This window comes from Anolis sagrei, chromosome 1, assembly GCF_037176765.1.
Source record: "Anolis sagrei isolate rAnoSag1 chromosome 1, rAnoSag1.mat, whole genome shotgun sequence".
Classification (NCBI taxonomy): domain Eukaryota; kingdom Metazoa; phylum Chordata; class Lepidosauria; order Squamata; family Dactyloidae; genus Anolis; species Anolis sagrei.
The window spans coordinates 244,230,754-244,247,899 of NC_090021.1; the positions used below are offsets into that span (position 1 = coordinate 244,230,754).

The following is a 17,146-nucleotide window of genomic DNA, read 5'->3' on the forward strand; positions in this document are numbered from 1 at the left end:
CCTTACTGGTATATTATTTAAGCTGTTTTGTTTATTCATATCATGATCTGATCACCATGCTCAATATATCCCATATGCATGGGGGTATTGAGATAATGATACAAAAGGTTTGCTAGGGTAGATCCTCAGCCCCTCCCGAATCAAACTCAGCACCTCCCAAATCAAAATCCTGGCTACAGGCCTGTTGCCTGGTATTATATTTTGAGTGAACCCAAATACCTTAAAGGCACTAGACTGTGTCTGCTCTTAGAAGCTAAGAAGGGTCAGTTCCGGTTAAGACTGGGATGAGTGGTCACCAAGGAATACCAAGTGCTATATTTCAGAAGAAGGAACTGGAGAAGCCACCTCTCAGTATTCTGTGTCTCAGAAAACTCTGTAAAATGCACTGGGTCAGGCAACTTGAATGCGCGCGCACACACACACACACACACACACTGGGTCTTGTGCACTACTGTGGATTTTGAAGCAACATTTAGGATTAAGAGGAATGGTTTTATACCTCAGGCCAGAAACTTGAAACATCTTGATGTTACTAATAAACAAAAAGTTACTTTATTTGTTGAGTTACTTTAGAGAAACAGCAGTTATACTATAATGGCAATTAACTACTTGGAGGAGCAAGGTGTATGCATGCTTAAAACTGTAACTATTTATTAAACCGCCTTATGAGTTCTGAGAACTTCTGCCTTTCATACAAGTGCTCTACCATTCACCTATAGTTTCTCAAGCCTAAAACTAGTTGTCAGTCCCAAGCAGATCAGACCCACTAAATTATTTTGAAATATATTGTGCTATTTTTTATTTTTTTTTGCTGTCATGTCCACTGTGATTTATGGTGATCTTGTGAGATTCTGACAGATGGTAACTTGCTTTGTTTTAAAAAGCTTGGTGCACCTTGACAGTAACAGAGTTGGCCTTCCTCCATTTAATACATTAACAAGGACAACATAAAATGTGTTATATTCTCTAGAAACTTATAGATTATATTATTATTCATAAAACACTGCATATACATACCTTTGGACAGAAATTTCTGGAGTTGTGTAATACACTCTCCAATGAAAAGGACAATTAAGTGAAGTAAGGATTATCAACTCTGGATATTTATGTACAAACTCAGACAGCCAGAAGAGGAAAAGAACAGCATTTAAGATGACAGTAACCAATTTTGCATCAAACAGGTTGGTTCTACTTTTTCTTTCCTGACTGCCAATAAGCCTGATGGCAGTTAACAATAACGATACCACAAACTGGCTTTTCTGATCCTTGAATATGATCCCAACATTTTAGGGGTCAGAAGCAGTAACCTCAAAATCCAGGCCTTCTCAAAGTGATCAATCACAGCATGAATATGGGGGGATTGGTAGCTTAATCCATATGTGGTGGGACTGCGAAAAGCTACAAAACTTATTTAAAAATCAAGAACGAGGTGGAGGAAATGTTAGGGATAGAAATAGTGTTGAACAAAAAACAATTATTTACTCAAGGTAAAGGTGGAAATAAAGAAAGGGGCAAAATTGTAAAATGCATGATAGCAACCCAAGCAACGGTAGCCTTGGGATGGAAAAAAACAAAGGACATGAGAACTTAAAATGGTATGAATATGTATCAAATATATCAGTCAAGATTACATCATTGAAAGGAGAATAAAATATATGAATGGAGAACTGAGAATCGAAATGCAAAGGGCTTATAGCTAGAGTAAAATGGAAAGTAAAATACAAGGAATTGACTCAAACAATCTTCATGACTGAACAAATGTAATAATACAACGAACAGAGGTACAACTGTTCGCAGAGGGAGCAGGGAGGGAGGAAGAGGGAAGGGGAAAATGGATGTGTATAAGTAGCAGATAAGTATAGAAATGTAAAGTATAGGAAAACAAATTATCAGAATTTTTGTAATGGTGACTGTGACAGTGTGTGTGTGTGTACACACACACACACACACACACACACACACACACACATAAATATATCACAGCATGAATAGAAATCAGGTGAGGGAGGGCAACCACTACTTCACACTCTCCTCCTCCTTTATTTTCATAGCAATCCTGTGAGGTAGGTCATGGTAAGAGACTGTGATTGATCCAGAATCACCAATTTGTTTTCATGTCTCTATGGGGGCTTAAAATGGAACCCATTCAATTCCAGTCCGATACAGTCATCCCTCCACAGCTGTGGCTTTAACTTTTGCATTTGATTATTCATGGATTTGATTTAAAGTGTTCTCTCTAGGAATCTCTAGGTCTTCCAGTGTGGCTATGTCTACTCCCTCCATGCTGGGAGACCTCTCTAGGAATTTATATGTCCTCCTACAATTATAAGTCCAGCTTCTAGTAGACGTTGATGTAGATGTTCCTTCAGGTTAAAAAAAGAGCATTTTCTTTATGTTTGAATCCTGAGATTTGCAGTTTAGGGAGAGGTATTTAGAATAGTCAGAGACAACTTGTGTCTTCCCTTAAAATTACAGATTCTGGGATTCCATAGTGGAATCATACTGCCATAATTGGGTAGTATGAAAGGACTGTGACAGAAGATACTAACAATACTAACATACAAGTCAGGTATAGTTTAGTTATGTAGTCATTTAGAGCAGTTTCTGTTCAGGGCTTTTTGTCCACAAACTGTTTGGAAATAGGTTCGACACATTAACTTCCTGTCTATATTAGCGTAATGCAACTTATGAGACAGCTCTCTTTTTTAATCCTGAGTAGTGACGTGTGTTATCATATGGAAAACAGTATCTTGGAAACCCAAAGTGAGCCAATCACAGTGAGCTGGTTGGAAGAATAAACCCTTCATAAATGACTGAGTCTACTTGCCTGTTTGATTTATTCAAGCCAGGGACAGCAATAAGGAAGCAAAGCAAAAGAATAGCTGATTGCCACTGGGTAATCCTGGTTTGAAAACTAGGTAAGTACTTGTCTATGTACTGTATTTTCCTTGCTAGGGATCTAGGAAAAATGCTGCTGAACTTTAAGAAATCCCTGTGACTTGCATCATGAATACTATCCACATGTTTCCTGCTTGTTATTAGACTTTGAAATATGCCAAGGGGCATAGGATATACTGGGACACAGACTGGAAATTGAGCCAATAGATTCAAATGCAAGAGAAAAGATTTTAGCTAAACCTTGCTGTATTTCTGACAGCAAGAGCTGTTTAACAATGGAATAACTACTTTGTTGAATTTGCGGGCTTTTATGTTTGAGTGTCCATATTTCAATGGGCTGGACTAGATGGCCCTTATGGTCCCAATTGTGTGATTTGGTTGGATTTCAAATTGAATTCTAGGATGTCCTTCTAAATGAAAACATTATGGCTTCAGTCCAGCCATGATGGAACTCTTCTAATGATTTCAGGTCATTGAAAGCAATGGAATGTGACTGCTTAGCTTTGGCATTATGGGGCCATGCTTGCAACATAAGTTTCTACCTGCATTGAGCAGAATAGCCAACTGAATCTGCAGCTTGATAAAAAAAAGGCATGACATGAAAGAAATCATTTAAAATATTTTTCTGTACAAACCTGAAAGCCATTCAAAACTATTTTTTATGACTCATAAATGTGCAGTGGTTTCTAGCATAGAAAGATAGCTTAATATGAAGTGTTTGAGCACTTAGCAGTGCATACTAAATAAGTGGTAAGATTTTGGATCTGTTGACACATTTGTTATTCAGATGAATACAATAACCAACCAAATTTGGCACACTTACATAATTTATACGTAGGTGACGTGAGAAAAAAAATGACACCAGCTAAATAGCTCATCTTGCTATTTAATTTAGAATGGATATTTCAGCCATTCACCCAACTGAGCAGGGCATCAATGGGGTTGTTGCATTTCTAGTAAAGAGCATCTGCCCTTAGTTTCTGCAGTTTAATAATGGAACAACTATTGAAGCCCTATTTCTCAGTGTAGTAGTAGTAGTAGTAATAATAATAATAATAATAATAATAATAATAATACAAAACAGAACTTTGGTTCTTGTTCCAGAGTAAAGATAATCTAGTCACTGTAGTTTATGCATTGACAACATCCTGTTCAGATTATGTGCTATTGTGGGGTTGCCTTTAAGGATAACAGAAAAGCTGAGGTTCGCACAGGAAGAACCAAATGCTTGCTACCCGTAACATTATATAGAAAATTGCATTTTAAAAGATTTGTACTTCTAGACTGAGCTCAAAGTGTTAAGTGATAGTGTTAAGAACCCTAAAGAAATTGATAGCTCAAAATAAGAGGCTCAATATAAGAAGGAGTACTGATTAGTGCTTAGATGGGAGACTGCTAATAAATACTAGGTGTCATGGGCTCTGTTTCAGAGGAAGAATAACATTTTGAGTATTCCTTGTCTACAAAACTATAGGTTGAAAAGTAACTTGAAGGCACATACACACACCCTTCTGCAGGCACACATGTGCTGAACACATAAAGGTGTGAAAGGAGAAAACCTGACAAGTTCACTAAAATGCAAACAGCCCTGATTGGAAATGCAATTGGGGAGTTACATATATTAATATAAGCACTGGTTTGGGTTTGGACAGCAATTCCCATAATTCTCAAAGCATTTGGCCACAGTGGCCATGGGAATCAGAGAGTTGTAGTTCGAAAGCTAACTTTCCTAAACTCTAAACATAATTTATTTATTTATTGTATTTATACCACGCCCGTAGGGGACTCAAGGTGGCTTACATATAGAGGCAACAATTAGATGCCAAAGACACACATAATAAAAACATAAGCATTAAAACAACCATTAAAACATAATAAAACCTTAGAACCACTAAAATCACACAATCCAATATCATAGTCCACTGCTGTTCCAATTTGTCCTTGCACTATCTCATCTTTTCTTATTGCACTGATAGATTACTCATTAAATGCTTGGTCAAACATCCACGTTTTTATCCTTTTCTTAAAGGTCAGGAAAGAGGGGGCCGATCTGATTTCACTCGGAAGGGAGTTCCATACCTGAGGGACTACCACTGAGAAGGCCCTGTGTCTTGTTCCTGCCAACTGCGCCTGCGGAGGAGGCGGGATCGAGAGCAGGGCCTCCCCAGAGGATCTTAATCTCCTTGCTGGCTCATAGAGGGAGATATGTTTGGGAAGGTGAACTGGAACAGAACCATTTAGGGTTTATTAGGCTAAAGCCAGCACTTTAAATTGTGCTTGGTGGCAGACTGGTAGCCAGTGGCACTGACGCAACAGGAGCACACAGAAGCAAGCACACTTTCTGGCATGTATCTGCTGCTCTTGGGGATGTCATAAACCTTTTTGTTTGTAAATAACAAAAATCTTGCAACAAAAACCAACCCACACTAGCATTCCCACTTGTGGGCAGCATAAGAAATCTGTTTCTCAAAAGTTACTTTTTGCTACTTAGGAAAACCAAGATGTTGCAAGTTTCTGGCCTGTGGTGAAAACATACCCTCCTCTTGTTCAGATGCAGCCTCAATGCCCATGACTGTGTGTATGTGTGTGCCTTCAAGTCACCTGCTGACTTATGGCAACCTAGAAATCCTCAGAGGTGCTTTTGCCAACTCCTTTCTTATAGTGCCTTGTATTGGCTGGCAGTCTCCCCTCTGAGTGCCAACTGGGGCTGAACCTGCTTAACTTGTTTAAGAGACACGTTTTGGTGCCTTTTACCAGTAGTAACCAAAGTTCCGGTTCTGGTCGCTCAAACCCAGAACCTCAACTAATGGCTGATACAAAATGAGAGACTCCCCCCTGGGCACACAGAAGACTGAGTGACTTGGAAGGCGCTGAACAGACTGCGCTCTGGAACCACGAGATGCAGAGCTAATCTTATGAAATGAGGCTACAACGAGGACTCCATGACATGCGAGTGTGGAGAAGAGCAAACCACTGACCACCTGCTGCAATGCACCCTGAGCCCTGCCACATGCACCATGGAGGACCTCCTTGCGGCAACACCAGAGGCACTCCAAGTGGCCAGATACTGCTCAAAGGACATTTAATAGAATACCAAGCTTGCAAATTCTGTGTTCTGTCTGCCATCCTCCTGGTGTTTTGGACTTCAATTCCCACCATTCCTAACAGACTCGGGCCCTTTCCTCCCCCCCCCCCCCCTCAGCCGCTTAAGCGGAAAAGGAGAAGGAAGGGGCCTGAGGCTGTTAGGAATGGTGGGAGTTGAAGTCCAAACAATTGGAAGGATGGCCCCAGTTTGCCCATGGCTGGTTCATAGCAATGCAAATCTCCAGTGCTCTCTCTCTCTCAATCCCCAGGAAACTAAACCTGGCACTGGTTCCATGACTGAGAAACTGGGAGATCTGCATGCCGCAGGAAACGACGGTTGTTGTAACCAAAAGTTGGGGGGCTTCAAGGGAAGAGGTCCACCTGGGCCTGGAAGACTACATTTCCCACCTCTCCCTGCTCCCGCCCTCCGCCCCCTTTCCCTCTCTCCCTCCCTCCCAGGGACTGGCTTGTTTAGGGGAGGGCAGCTTCTCTCCCCGAGTTCCGCCTCTGGCCGGGGATCCCGTGGACGGAGCCGGCAAAAGCAGCGGGCAAGTTGGGCCGGAGGCACACATCGCCTCGGTTCTTGGTAAGGCTGGCTGGGCGCAGGGAGGGAGAAGCTCAGCTTGGAGAAGTTACTTTGTTGACGGGTAGAACTCAAAGACAGACCAGTTAGAATGTGATTGTACAAAGAGATCTCGTTTGCTTCGGAAGTGCATGCTTTTGTGAGGTTAGAACAGCCAGAATCCCAGCCAAAAGTAACTTCTCCATATTTGGGATCTCTGTTGCCTAGGCCGCCCCTTCGCATCCATTTCCCGCCCCCAAGTTGTTTTCTGCCTTCTTCCCTTTTGTCGGGCTTGGATCCACGTTGTGGTTAGAAAAAAAAGATCAGAAAGGGAAGGGACCCATTTTCCTCATTGTTATTTCCACCACCTCACCTTCCTGTTTTTCCTTAATAAAATCTCTTCGGAGAAAAGAGGGTTTGGGAAGTTTAGAAATGACTATTTTGGAGGGCGTTTCTTTGCACATAGATACGCCTTGCAGACTGGGCCCCTTCCACAAAATCCCAAGTTATCTGCTTTGAACTGGGCCTTTCCACCCAGCCCTATATCCCATAATATCAAGGCAGAAAACCCCACATCATTGGTGGACTCAGATAACCCAGTTCAAAGCAGCCATTGTGGGAATTTCTGCCTTGATATTCTGGGATATAGGGCTGTGTGGAAGGGCCCTGGGTTGTCTGAGTCCACACTGCCATAACATCCAGTTCAGTGTGGATGTTATACAGCTGTGTGGAAGGGCCCAAGTTTTCCTATAGAATAAAAAAAAGTTTTTTTTTTGGGGGGGGGGGGGGCTAAAATGAAGAAGAAACTAATGCAGGGGTCCTCAGACTTTTTAAACAGAGGACCAGGCCACAGTCCCTCAAACTGTTGGAGGGCTGCATTATAATTTGAAAAAAACAAACATGAATGAATTCCTATGTGAAAAGTGCACATATTTTATTTGTAGTGCAATTTTTTTTAAAAAAAATTACAATAATTAAAATGAAAATCAATTTTAACAAATATAAACTTATTCGTATTTTACTGGAAAGTGTGGGCCTGCTTTTGGCTGATGAGATAGGGTTGTTGTTGTTGTTGTGTGTTTTCAAGTAATTTCAGACTTAAGTTGACCCAGAGTGAGGGCCGGGTAAATGACCTTTGAGGGCCGTATTCAGCCCTCGGGCCATAGTTTGAGGACCACTGAACTAATGCTTACTGGTAGGTGAATTCAGTGTTGACTCTTTCTGATGCATGTATCATTAACCTAAGGAGCCCCTGGCAATACAGTTGGTTAAACTGCTGAGCTGCTGAAATTTCTAACCAAAAGGTTGCAGGTTCGAATCCGTGGAGCGGCATGAGCTCCCACTGTTAGCCCCAGTTTATGCCAACTTAGCCGTTTGAAAATATGCAAATGTGAGCAAATCAATAGGTACTGCTCCGGCGGGAAAGTAAAGGTGTGCCATGCAGTTATACCAGCTCTTTAGCTTAGAAATTGAGATGAACACCACTCTCCAGAGTGTGGACTCAGATAACCTGGTTCAAAGCAGATATTTTGGGATTTTCTGTATTCCTATTCTCAGTTATATGACTGTGTGGAAGGGTCTTCAGTGTGAGACTTTTCAAGATGAGAAAAAGCTCCACATAGTTCTTGAGTTCTTGTCCCCAGGTGTGGAGGGAGGCACCCCTACCCCTTTCCAAGAAGAAGGACTTTCCTTTTTCTTTGAGTCCATCTGAACTGTACGCACCCTTCTAGCCATATCCTCCTTGGTGTGGGCCTGTGTAAACAGCATTTAAAACATGGTGCTACTTTGTGTCTGTGTGGGGTGATTAATGTAGTTGTGATATTGTGTCCTAGCCTGAATGCCAGATGGTGGCTAAATATACAAGGTAGAAAAGCCTACATTGTGTACAGAAAAACTGGGGATGTGTGGGATGAAGTGGAACAGAAGGGAGTGTATTGATTCAGAATTATTCTTTGATATTCCCTCCCTTGTGCACCTCCCACGTTGTGCTTCTAGGTATTCTTTGTCTAGTGCAGGGTGGGCAAAGGGTGGTCCAAGGGCCAAATTTGTAGCCTTCTTTTTCTCAGGAGTGATTCTCAACCTGTAAGTCCCCAGATGTTTCGGCCTTCAACTCCCAGAAATTCTAACAGCTGGTAAACTGGCTGGGCTTTCTGGGCATTGTAGGCCAAAACACCTGGGGACCTACAGGTTGAGAACTACTACTTTAGGGCTTTATAGGTTGAAGCCAGCACTTTGAATTGCCCCTGGGTGCTCTTACAGCCCATGATTGTGCTCTACGTTCCAGACTACCTTATTTCTTCCCATAGAGAACTGTCTCTTTCAAAAGCCTCATGAGCAAGCCATACCTGTTTGCACAGTTTGATGTTAGAAATGTGAAGAAAGCCACCAGTTTTTCAAAACTACAAGACATCTAGGTATTCCTGTTGTAGGACATATGTAGCAGGACATTGCATTCCCTTCAATTCTCTATGGGAGGCTATATGGTTGTGTTCTGTGATCACCTTGATCAGATAATTCCAGTTTTGCTACAGTTGTGTATTTTTATTTTCTTGCATGTCATTTAAAATTAGGCTTCTGCATTTTTTTGTCGTGTCAGTAGCGACTTGAGAAACTGCAAGTCGCTTCTGGTGTGAGAGAATTGGCCATCTGCAAGGACATTGCATTGAACAGTTGGAAATGAAGCAGCTGGGGGGGGGGGCAGAGACTGTTGGGAATTGTGGGAGTTGAAGTCCAAAACACCTGGAGGACCAAAGTTTGCCCATACCTGGTATAGAACCATATAATGCAGTTTGAATGGTATTATTTGGAAGTGTAGATCCAGGAATAGTTGAAGTTAACTTGTTGGTACACAACTGGTACTATAAGTAATTGCGCCAATGGCTTGTTCTACTACAGCAAACGAACACATATACACACAATTACAAAAAAAAAAAAAACCCCAAAAAACTACATCAGTTTCTGGAGAGAAATGTATCTAGTTGGGAATTGTGGTTCTGCAGATGTTGGACTGCAAGTCTCTGTCGCCCTTGCCCCAGTGTAGCAGGTGGTGGAGAATGTTGGAAACTGCAACATCAGGAAGACCTAATGATCCTCATCTCTGCTAAAGAGACTGGCTGAGCATAACAGCATGGTGGAGACATTTTGCAGTGCTGACCTCTCCTTTAGGCTGAATTACTTTCATGGGCTATTTTAATTGCCATATCTTCCTTTTATGTTTTGCTCAAGGTATTGTGTTACAGCGAATAAACTGTTAAAACACCTATTATCATGCTGTTTGCTTCCAAACCTTGAAGGACGCAGAGTACGAAAGTCCAGGAAATTTGAAAATAATGGCTGTATATCTATCTGTTCATTGTTCATTTTGATTGGAGCCAGTGAGTTTAATACTATATTACTTTTTCCATTTCTTCATTTTGAACTGGTACATTACTTTGTTGTTTTACAGATTCAATGGGAACTTTCAGATAATACATGGATATATATATATATAGAGAGAGAGAGAGAGAGAGAGCGTGCATGCGTGTGTGCAATGTATTTATTATTGACTTTATAGTCCTCCTTTCTGATGGAATGACATGCAAGGTAACCAATGTATATGTTTTATTGAAAATGTATAAAAATTGGGTCATGTCCTGAGAGAAAGGTGTTCTATAAATTAAAAAAATGAACAAATAAAATAATATAGTAAATAGAAATTATATAAGACAATGTTTTGGTTCAGTCCAGATTTGCCTGGGTTTCTTGGAAACCTTTGTAGGCTGACTCTCCAGAAAATTTAACATTTGGAAAGCCCATAAGGAACATCATTTAAACATTTCACCACAATCTTTCAAATGATTTTGTAGATGAATCTGTCATTCAACCTATCATTTTTCCAACTCATTACATCTTTGTTGCTCTACTGTAAACATGAGCTGTCATATTGTAGGCTGAAGCCATCTGTTCCTCCATATTTCAGATTTGGATACCATGGAGGAAATGGTAGGCACACTGCTGAACAGAAGATGTGATTCCAGAAAACATGGGGTTGCAGGTAAGTGAAAGAAAGGAGGAAATGGTTGGCAAACTCGATTTATTAGATTCTTACAAAGACTGCTTTCTCATAAATGCCTTATTTTTAAACTATTCTTGTGTGGTCATGCCAGCTGGTAGATGCTGACAATTGTACTCTCCCAAAGTAACTTTTCTGTAGTAAACCATGGACAATTGGAGTGTTCAGAGTGAAACTACCTAGTACGATAGGTTGTATGACCATAGAAGGGTCTTGGTTTTTTTTTGGCTGAGCAAATACTTTGCACTCAACAACAGCTTCTGAGATGGTTTCAGTTTCAGACTTGGAGTCTCCCATTGGTAGTAGGAAAGACTTGCTCAAAATCTGAAGAGTCACTGCCAACCAGTAGAAAAAGAGGAGCCTGGGAGATGAACTAATGCAAGGGTGGGTAACTACTACATTTCTGCCCCAGGATATTCTGGGAGCCCCAAAGATTGCCAAAATGGAGGGGGGAAAAGAAGGGGGGGGCAGAAGAGAATAGGTTCCCATCCATTTGTTTCAGTTTTTGAAAAATGGGCATGTTTTAAACAGTGTGGACTGGCCTGCCTAACCTGTGGCTCTCCAGGTGTTTTCAACTTCAGCTCCCAGAATTCCTGGCCACTGGGCAAGCTGGCGAGGGCTTCTGGGAGTCGGAGGCCCAAACATCTGGAGGTCCATAGTTTGTGCAGGTCTGCAGCCTAAAGCAACCCTATCTTGGGGTTTACTTGGAAGGTTTGTTCAGAGGTGCTTTGAATTTGCCTCCCTCTGAGGCTCAGAGTGTGTGACTTACCCAAGTTTTTTTCCTGGTTGAGTAGGAATTGAGTCCTAGTCTTAGATTCTTAGACCAATTAATGAAATTCTCAAGTAATGAAATCTGCAGATATTAAACCTGTGGATGTGGATGCCAAGCTGTAAAGTGCATTTTTCTCTCCATTTCCAGGCTTGCTTACAAAGCACCTCCGGAAGGCCTTGCATCTCTCTTCTCCAGTGGCTCTTTCTCAGCATTGTACAGGTAGGCATGAAAAATAGGTTTTCATGAAACAGAGTCCATCTCAACTAAAGGCTAATTCTATGACAGTGTTACAAGCACCTTTTGTTGTTGCTTGCAACTTGCTGATGTGATTAACTCCCTGGATATTATTTAAAGATTTAATGAAGCATTCATTTTTAACATAACCTTTCGACATATTGTAGACTAATGCACTAACTGAAAGAGAGGAAAAATATAATACTGGTAGGAACCGCTGCCTCACACTGAAGAGCTTACAGCTAGTGTGCTTACAACAAAATGAAGACTAAAGTAAATCAAAATAAAATTTATAATCAATCTGAATGGAGTTTGGTCATCAAAAATGCTGTTTCACAGAACAAGTAGCCACAAGTATCCATAGAGCATTGTATAAAGATCTTGGAATAGTTACATTTTGAATTAATAAAAAATATTTATATTCTGCCCTATCTCCCCAAGGGGACTCAGGGTAGATTCCAGCATAACAATGGCAAACATTCAATGCCTACATAAAACACATGATACTAACATAAAATCTCAGAAAACCTCCACATATAAAAGTAACATTAAAGCCTAACATCAAATTAAGACCTAACATCAGTAAATTAAACATGACATCAATAAATTAAGCTACATGTAATCAGTAGGCCTGTGCGGTTTCGTTCGTTAATTTCGTAATTCGTAAAACATTCGTTAATTTTTGCATTTACGGTACGATAACAAAACATATTTTCAAACCCGGAAGGGTTTTTAAATATCGAAACGGCAACTCCCACAGCTTTCGCCCGTTTTGTAAATGGGGCGGGCGGGGCGAAGGGGCGGCGCGAGCGCACACCCAGTGAGCCAAACACCGCCCCTGCCTGTTGGGCGCCTGGCCCGCGCGCGCTCACCCTTACAACCGGCCTCCGCACGCCATCCAATCGGCTCCGGCTCCTGCGCCCTCCTCCTCCTCCTCCTCCTCCTGGCACTTCCTGCAACACAGCTGGGAGGAGGAGGAGGAGGAGGAGGAGGGCGCAGGAGCCGGAGCCGATTGGATGGCGCGCGCGCGCTCACCCTTACAACCGGCCTCTGCGCGCCATCCAATCGGCTCCGGCTCCTGCGCCCTCCTCCTCCTCCTCCTGGCACTTCCTGCAACACAGCTGGGAGGAGGAGGAGGAGGAGGAGGGCGCAGGAGCCGGAGCGCAGGAGCCGGGGAGGGGATTCCTGCAGCGCCGGCTCTGCCTCCGTGGCCCGCCTGAGATGAGACCAATACCATCTGATTGCCACAAATTGAAGGCTGCATCCATCCAGGCTCTTTTGCTGTGAGTTTTCAGGGCTGTATGAGTGTATGACCATGTTCCAGAAGCATTCTCTCCTGACATTTTGCCCACATCTATGGCAGGCATCCTCAGAGGTCTGTTGGAAACTAGGCAAATGGAGTTTATCTATGGAATGTCCAGGGTGGGAGAAATGAAAGCCATTCAATGCTAATCAAGGTGACCATTACTGCAACATTCACACTTACAAAATGTTTTGTAAATATTTACGAAATTTCGTAAATAACAAAACATTTTTTTGGAAAGTTTTGTAAATATTTTAAATATCGAAACAAAAAAACACCCCAATTACAAATCGATTTTAGAAACAAATTTTTTCTTGATCAAACAGGCCTAGTAATCAGACAAAATTCTATAATGGCAGCTCCCAGAGAGATTCTGGGAGCCGTTGTCCCCAAAATTAGCTTTTCTGAGCTCTGATATCTGTATTGAAGGTAGTTATTTTACTAACATTCTTTACTGTTCTGTTTTCCAGGTTCCTGTCCAGACTTGATAATGAGCAGGAATGAAGCTCTGGAGCAAAAGAGCAGCAGGGAGGCCTCCTCCAGGATCCAATCACCTACGAAGACTCACCGAGTGTTGTGTTTATCATTGTCCTCAGATGGTGTCAAGCAGCACAACAGCATGGTTTCTCCAGATAATCTTGATGCTCAGGTGAGCAATGATCTATCTACATCTGCAATTTGTTTTTGTCAAAAAGGACTTGTCAGATGAGTGTGGGGAGAAGATTTGTCTAAGGATGTATATGAAGAAGACCAGGCCACATTACCTGATGTACTACTGAGCCAGATTGTGGATCGAGTAGTAGAGGGGTGGGAATCACATGGGGTCCAGCCATGCATCCACCCATTAGCAGGGGCTCTGGAGCCCTCTATGTTGCATCCTTTCCTTTTTAAAAAAATGACAAAGAGAAAGAGAGAGAATCTACTACAATAGAAGTGGGTTTCTGTTTACTTTTGGGAAGGTGGCAATGGTGGTTGAGGGGTGTTTTAATGCCCCTTGCAGTGCCCCTTACACTAGAAAGAAAATTGATAAAGAGATTGGTGGGGTGGGGGGCAGGGTGAGGCAGAACATTTAGCAAACTATAAACAGATTTCTGCTTACTTACGGTTTTATCATTAAAGGTGGTGGTGTAGCCATGGTGATCCAGTGGGTCAGATATTAGTCCATAGATATTTGGAATTGACTCACTTCTGCCATAGCACATAATACTCTCAAGCACCAGGAACAAAACTTGTTTCTGTTTTCTTTTTCTTTTCCTAGATGAAGCAGGTTTACAGTGGTGGGGCAGCTAGCAGCACAGGTTCTTTGGAACGAGCATCATTATTCTGTGTCCCTGTACTGAATTCCTCATCCAGATCCTCCCTGCCCAAGCAAAGAGAAGCTCTATCCAAGTCCAAGTCTTTTGTGAAGTCCTTTTTGTCTACACCATTGCTGCAGAATAACAGCTCTGAATGTGATAACAGTCTCCTTTATATTTCTGATTCCAAGAAGAATTACTGTGAGACTCTCAAATCAGAAATGGACCATGAGGCTGAGATAGCAACAGTGCCCAGCTTTAACCAGTTGGAGCCACTCATCTGCAGGGTAACAGACGGCATATATGTGGGCAACCTCAGTGCAGGTTACAGTGGTCAAACACTGTGCAAGAACAACATTGACAGCATCATTGACATGAGCAGTTTGCCCAGGGAATGTAGACTGAACTTTATCCCTTGCACCTGTCGCCGAGGATCCCAGCATAGCTGGTCCCGCCTCAAGGTGCATATCCAGGGCCCCTTGGAAGAGGATTGCCCTTCCCTGCAGCAGACATGCTTCTGGGACATCAATGCATGCATTGATGCCTCTCTGGAGAAAAGGAAGCGGATTCTGATTCATTGCCGTGATGGTTATTCTCTGGCTCCTACCTGTGTCATCCAGTACTTCATGGTGAAACATCGCATGAGGCTGCTGGCTGCTTATGAGTTTGTCAGGGCAAGGTACCCAGTAAATATCCGGGAGTGCCACCGTGACCTGCTGGTGGGTTTGGAGAGGTCTCTGTGGCCAGGAGAATTGGACATGGAGAATTTCAAACAGGCCATGTCAAGGAAGATAGCATGGACGTAATGGCTAGATTTATAGGTGAAGGTGGGTGTTTGATGCACATAGAGCTGCTTCAGTCATACAGAAAGGGGAGCAGCAAATGTATGGGGTACGAGGCCAGATGCTTCGTTTTGCCTCCACCTCCTTTCCTGGTACGTGGTTTGTACCTTGGAGTACAGGGATGAGAAGAACATTTCAAATTTCTCCTCCTTGTCAACATACCTGGCTGAAAAAAAATAGGATCTCTGCAAGAATTTTTTTTTTTTTTTACATTTTGGTATTTTTTGTGAAAAACCCATTTGCACAAAAAAAGTAGATGCTTTGTGCAATTTTTGTGCTAAATGTCTATTTTGCATGAAGTGCACTGTTTCTGTGCCAAAACCAGTTTCCACCCCACAAAAATGGTTTTTTTTCCAGAAACATTTTTATTATAAAGTTAAAAATGTGAACAATTTTTGGAAAATTTATCCAAAACATTTGTCATTTCACTGGGATTTTTTTTTAAAATGCTTTTTTTGTGTATGAATGTACAAGTGATATAAGTTCTGTATCACTAGAAGGGAAAATGCAGGCCTAAGAAGGCTCCATTTTTTAAATCCAAGCTCATCTAAATTACAATTCCCCACATTTCCTCAACCAGCATGACTATACTGCAGCTTTGCGGGGCTTGGGGAAAGAAGGGGTCTGGAAACTAATCCAAAGTCTAATTTCCCCAAACTCTGACTTTTAGTTGTTTGACTTTGAATCCCCATTTCCCCTTTCTGTAAGAAAGTTGGCATTCTAAAAGTTAGGATTTTTAAAAAATAATAAAATGTTCTCTTAACACCGTTCACTATTTTTAAAAAAACGATGCTTTTCCTTGTAAGAGAAAAGGAATTTCCAGTAACTGAAGTTTCACTTCCCAACTACTGTGAATCTTTGGCTGGATCTACACTGCCCTATATCCCAGATTATCTGCTTACCCTAGACTTTCTTGAAGTGTCAACTCATATAATCTAGCCCAAAGCAGATAATCTGGGATCAGATCCTGGGATATAGGGAAGTGTAGATCCTGCCTTAGTAATACTACTGATTTCTTTAAGATGATAATGGTACCCCCAAAACCAACCATTTGAAGTTTGTTGGTAACTGTGGAAAAAGCAATTAGTCAAGACTGAAGCATGACCAAGATATGGAAACATGTCAAGTCCTAGTGGTCTACACAAACCTCAGCTTGAACAGGAAGCCCTTCCTATCCAAGAATACTAATAGCCAACCTTTCTAGGTGTAAGGATTAGAAAATTGCCTTGTTGTTACAATAAAACTATGAATTCCTCAGAAAGCTAAATAGTGCATCCCATACCAAAGCCTTTGGTTTTTTGCATGTGCTCCTGTGAATTTCAGTGGTCTTTCTGAGCCCTCACTTAAATGCTGCATAGGCAGTTTGAAAATACATGTGCTAAATTGCCTCCTTTAGCTGCTAGGCCTGTTAACAAAACTGTAAACATGGTAACTCAGCATTTACAAGAGATATGGTAGGTCTCTTGTCAAGGAAATCTTGAAATTAGGCTCCACATTAAACATCCTAGTCTATCTCAGGAAAATATTTTAGCTCTAATGAGGTGTGAACTTGTGAAATCCCAATATCTGTGTAAAAGCCTGTAAATGAAGGAGTGGCTTGTCAGGCGTGGAGTTTAATGATGGTGCTTAACAATTATGGTTTCTACTTGGAATAAAATAGGTATTTATTAATCTCTTCGCTCGCTATACGTTTTTCTTTTTCACTGAATGTGGTACTTAGGATTTTCAGATTCAAGTTGGAATAATAGGTATTTATTAATTCTTAACTTGCGGGCTATACTTTTGCATGTTTCTTATTTGAATCATTTTTGTTAGAAACACTGCATCTTCTTTCCAATGCAATGAGTCGCCTAAGGGCTGAGAAGGGCGGTATACAAATATAGTAATTAAGTAAATAAATGACCAGCACACTTAGGTCTAAATCCTATCGATAATCTTCAGTAGACCCACTGAAACAGTAGTATTCATCAAGTTGTTGATGCATCATTCAACAACTGATTGAATGGGTTGAGACTTACCCAGGGAATGCAAAGCTGAGCCTGTATCAAGGAGGGGAACAAGCCTGCCTTGGCTTGGAATGGGGAGATGAATGAGTTGGCCCTTGA

The 17,146-nt window shown here is 41.7% G+C and overlaps 1 protein-coding gene across 1 annotated transcript; it reads left to right on the top strand.

Annotated features, from left to right (window-relative positions):
• Positions 1–6,442: 6,442 nt before the first annotated feature.
• LOC132771094 (uncharacterized) lies at positions 6,443–16,712 on the top strand. The gene is made up of 5 exons (XM_060768730.2): positions 6,443–6,568; positions 10,503–10,577; positions 11,515–11,586; positions 13,375–13,553; positions 14,163–16,712. Exons 2-5 carry the CDS (start codon positions 10,514–10,516, stop codon positions 15,003–15,005), a joined length of 1,158 nt encoding a protein of 385 aa, XP_060624713.2. The 5' UTR covers positions 6,443–6,568; positions 10,503–10,513; the 3' UTR covers positions 15,006–16,712.
• Positions 16,713–17,146: the final 434 nt, after the last annotated feature.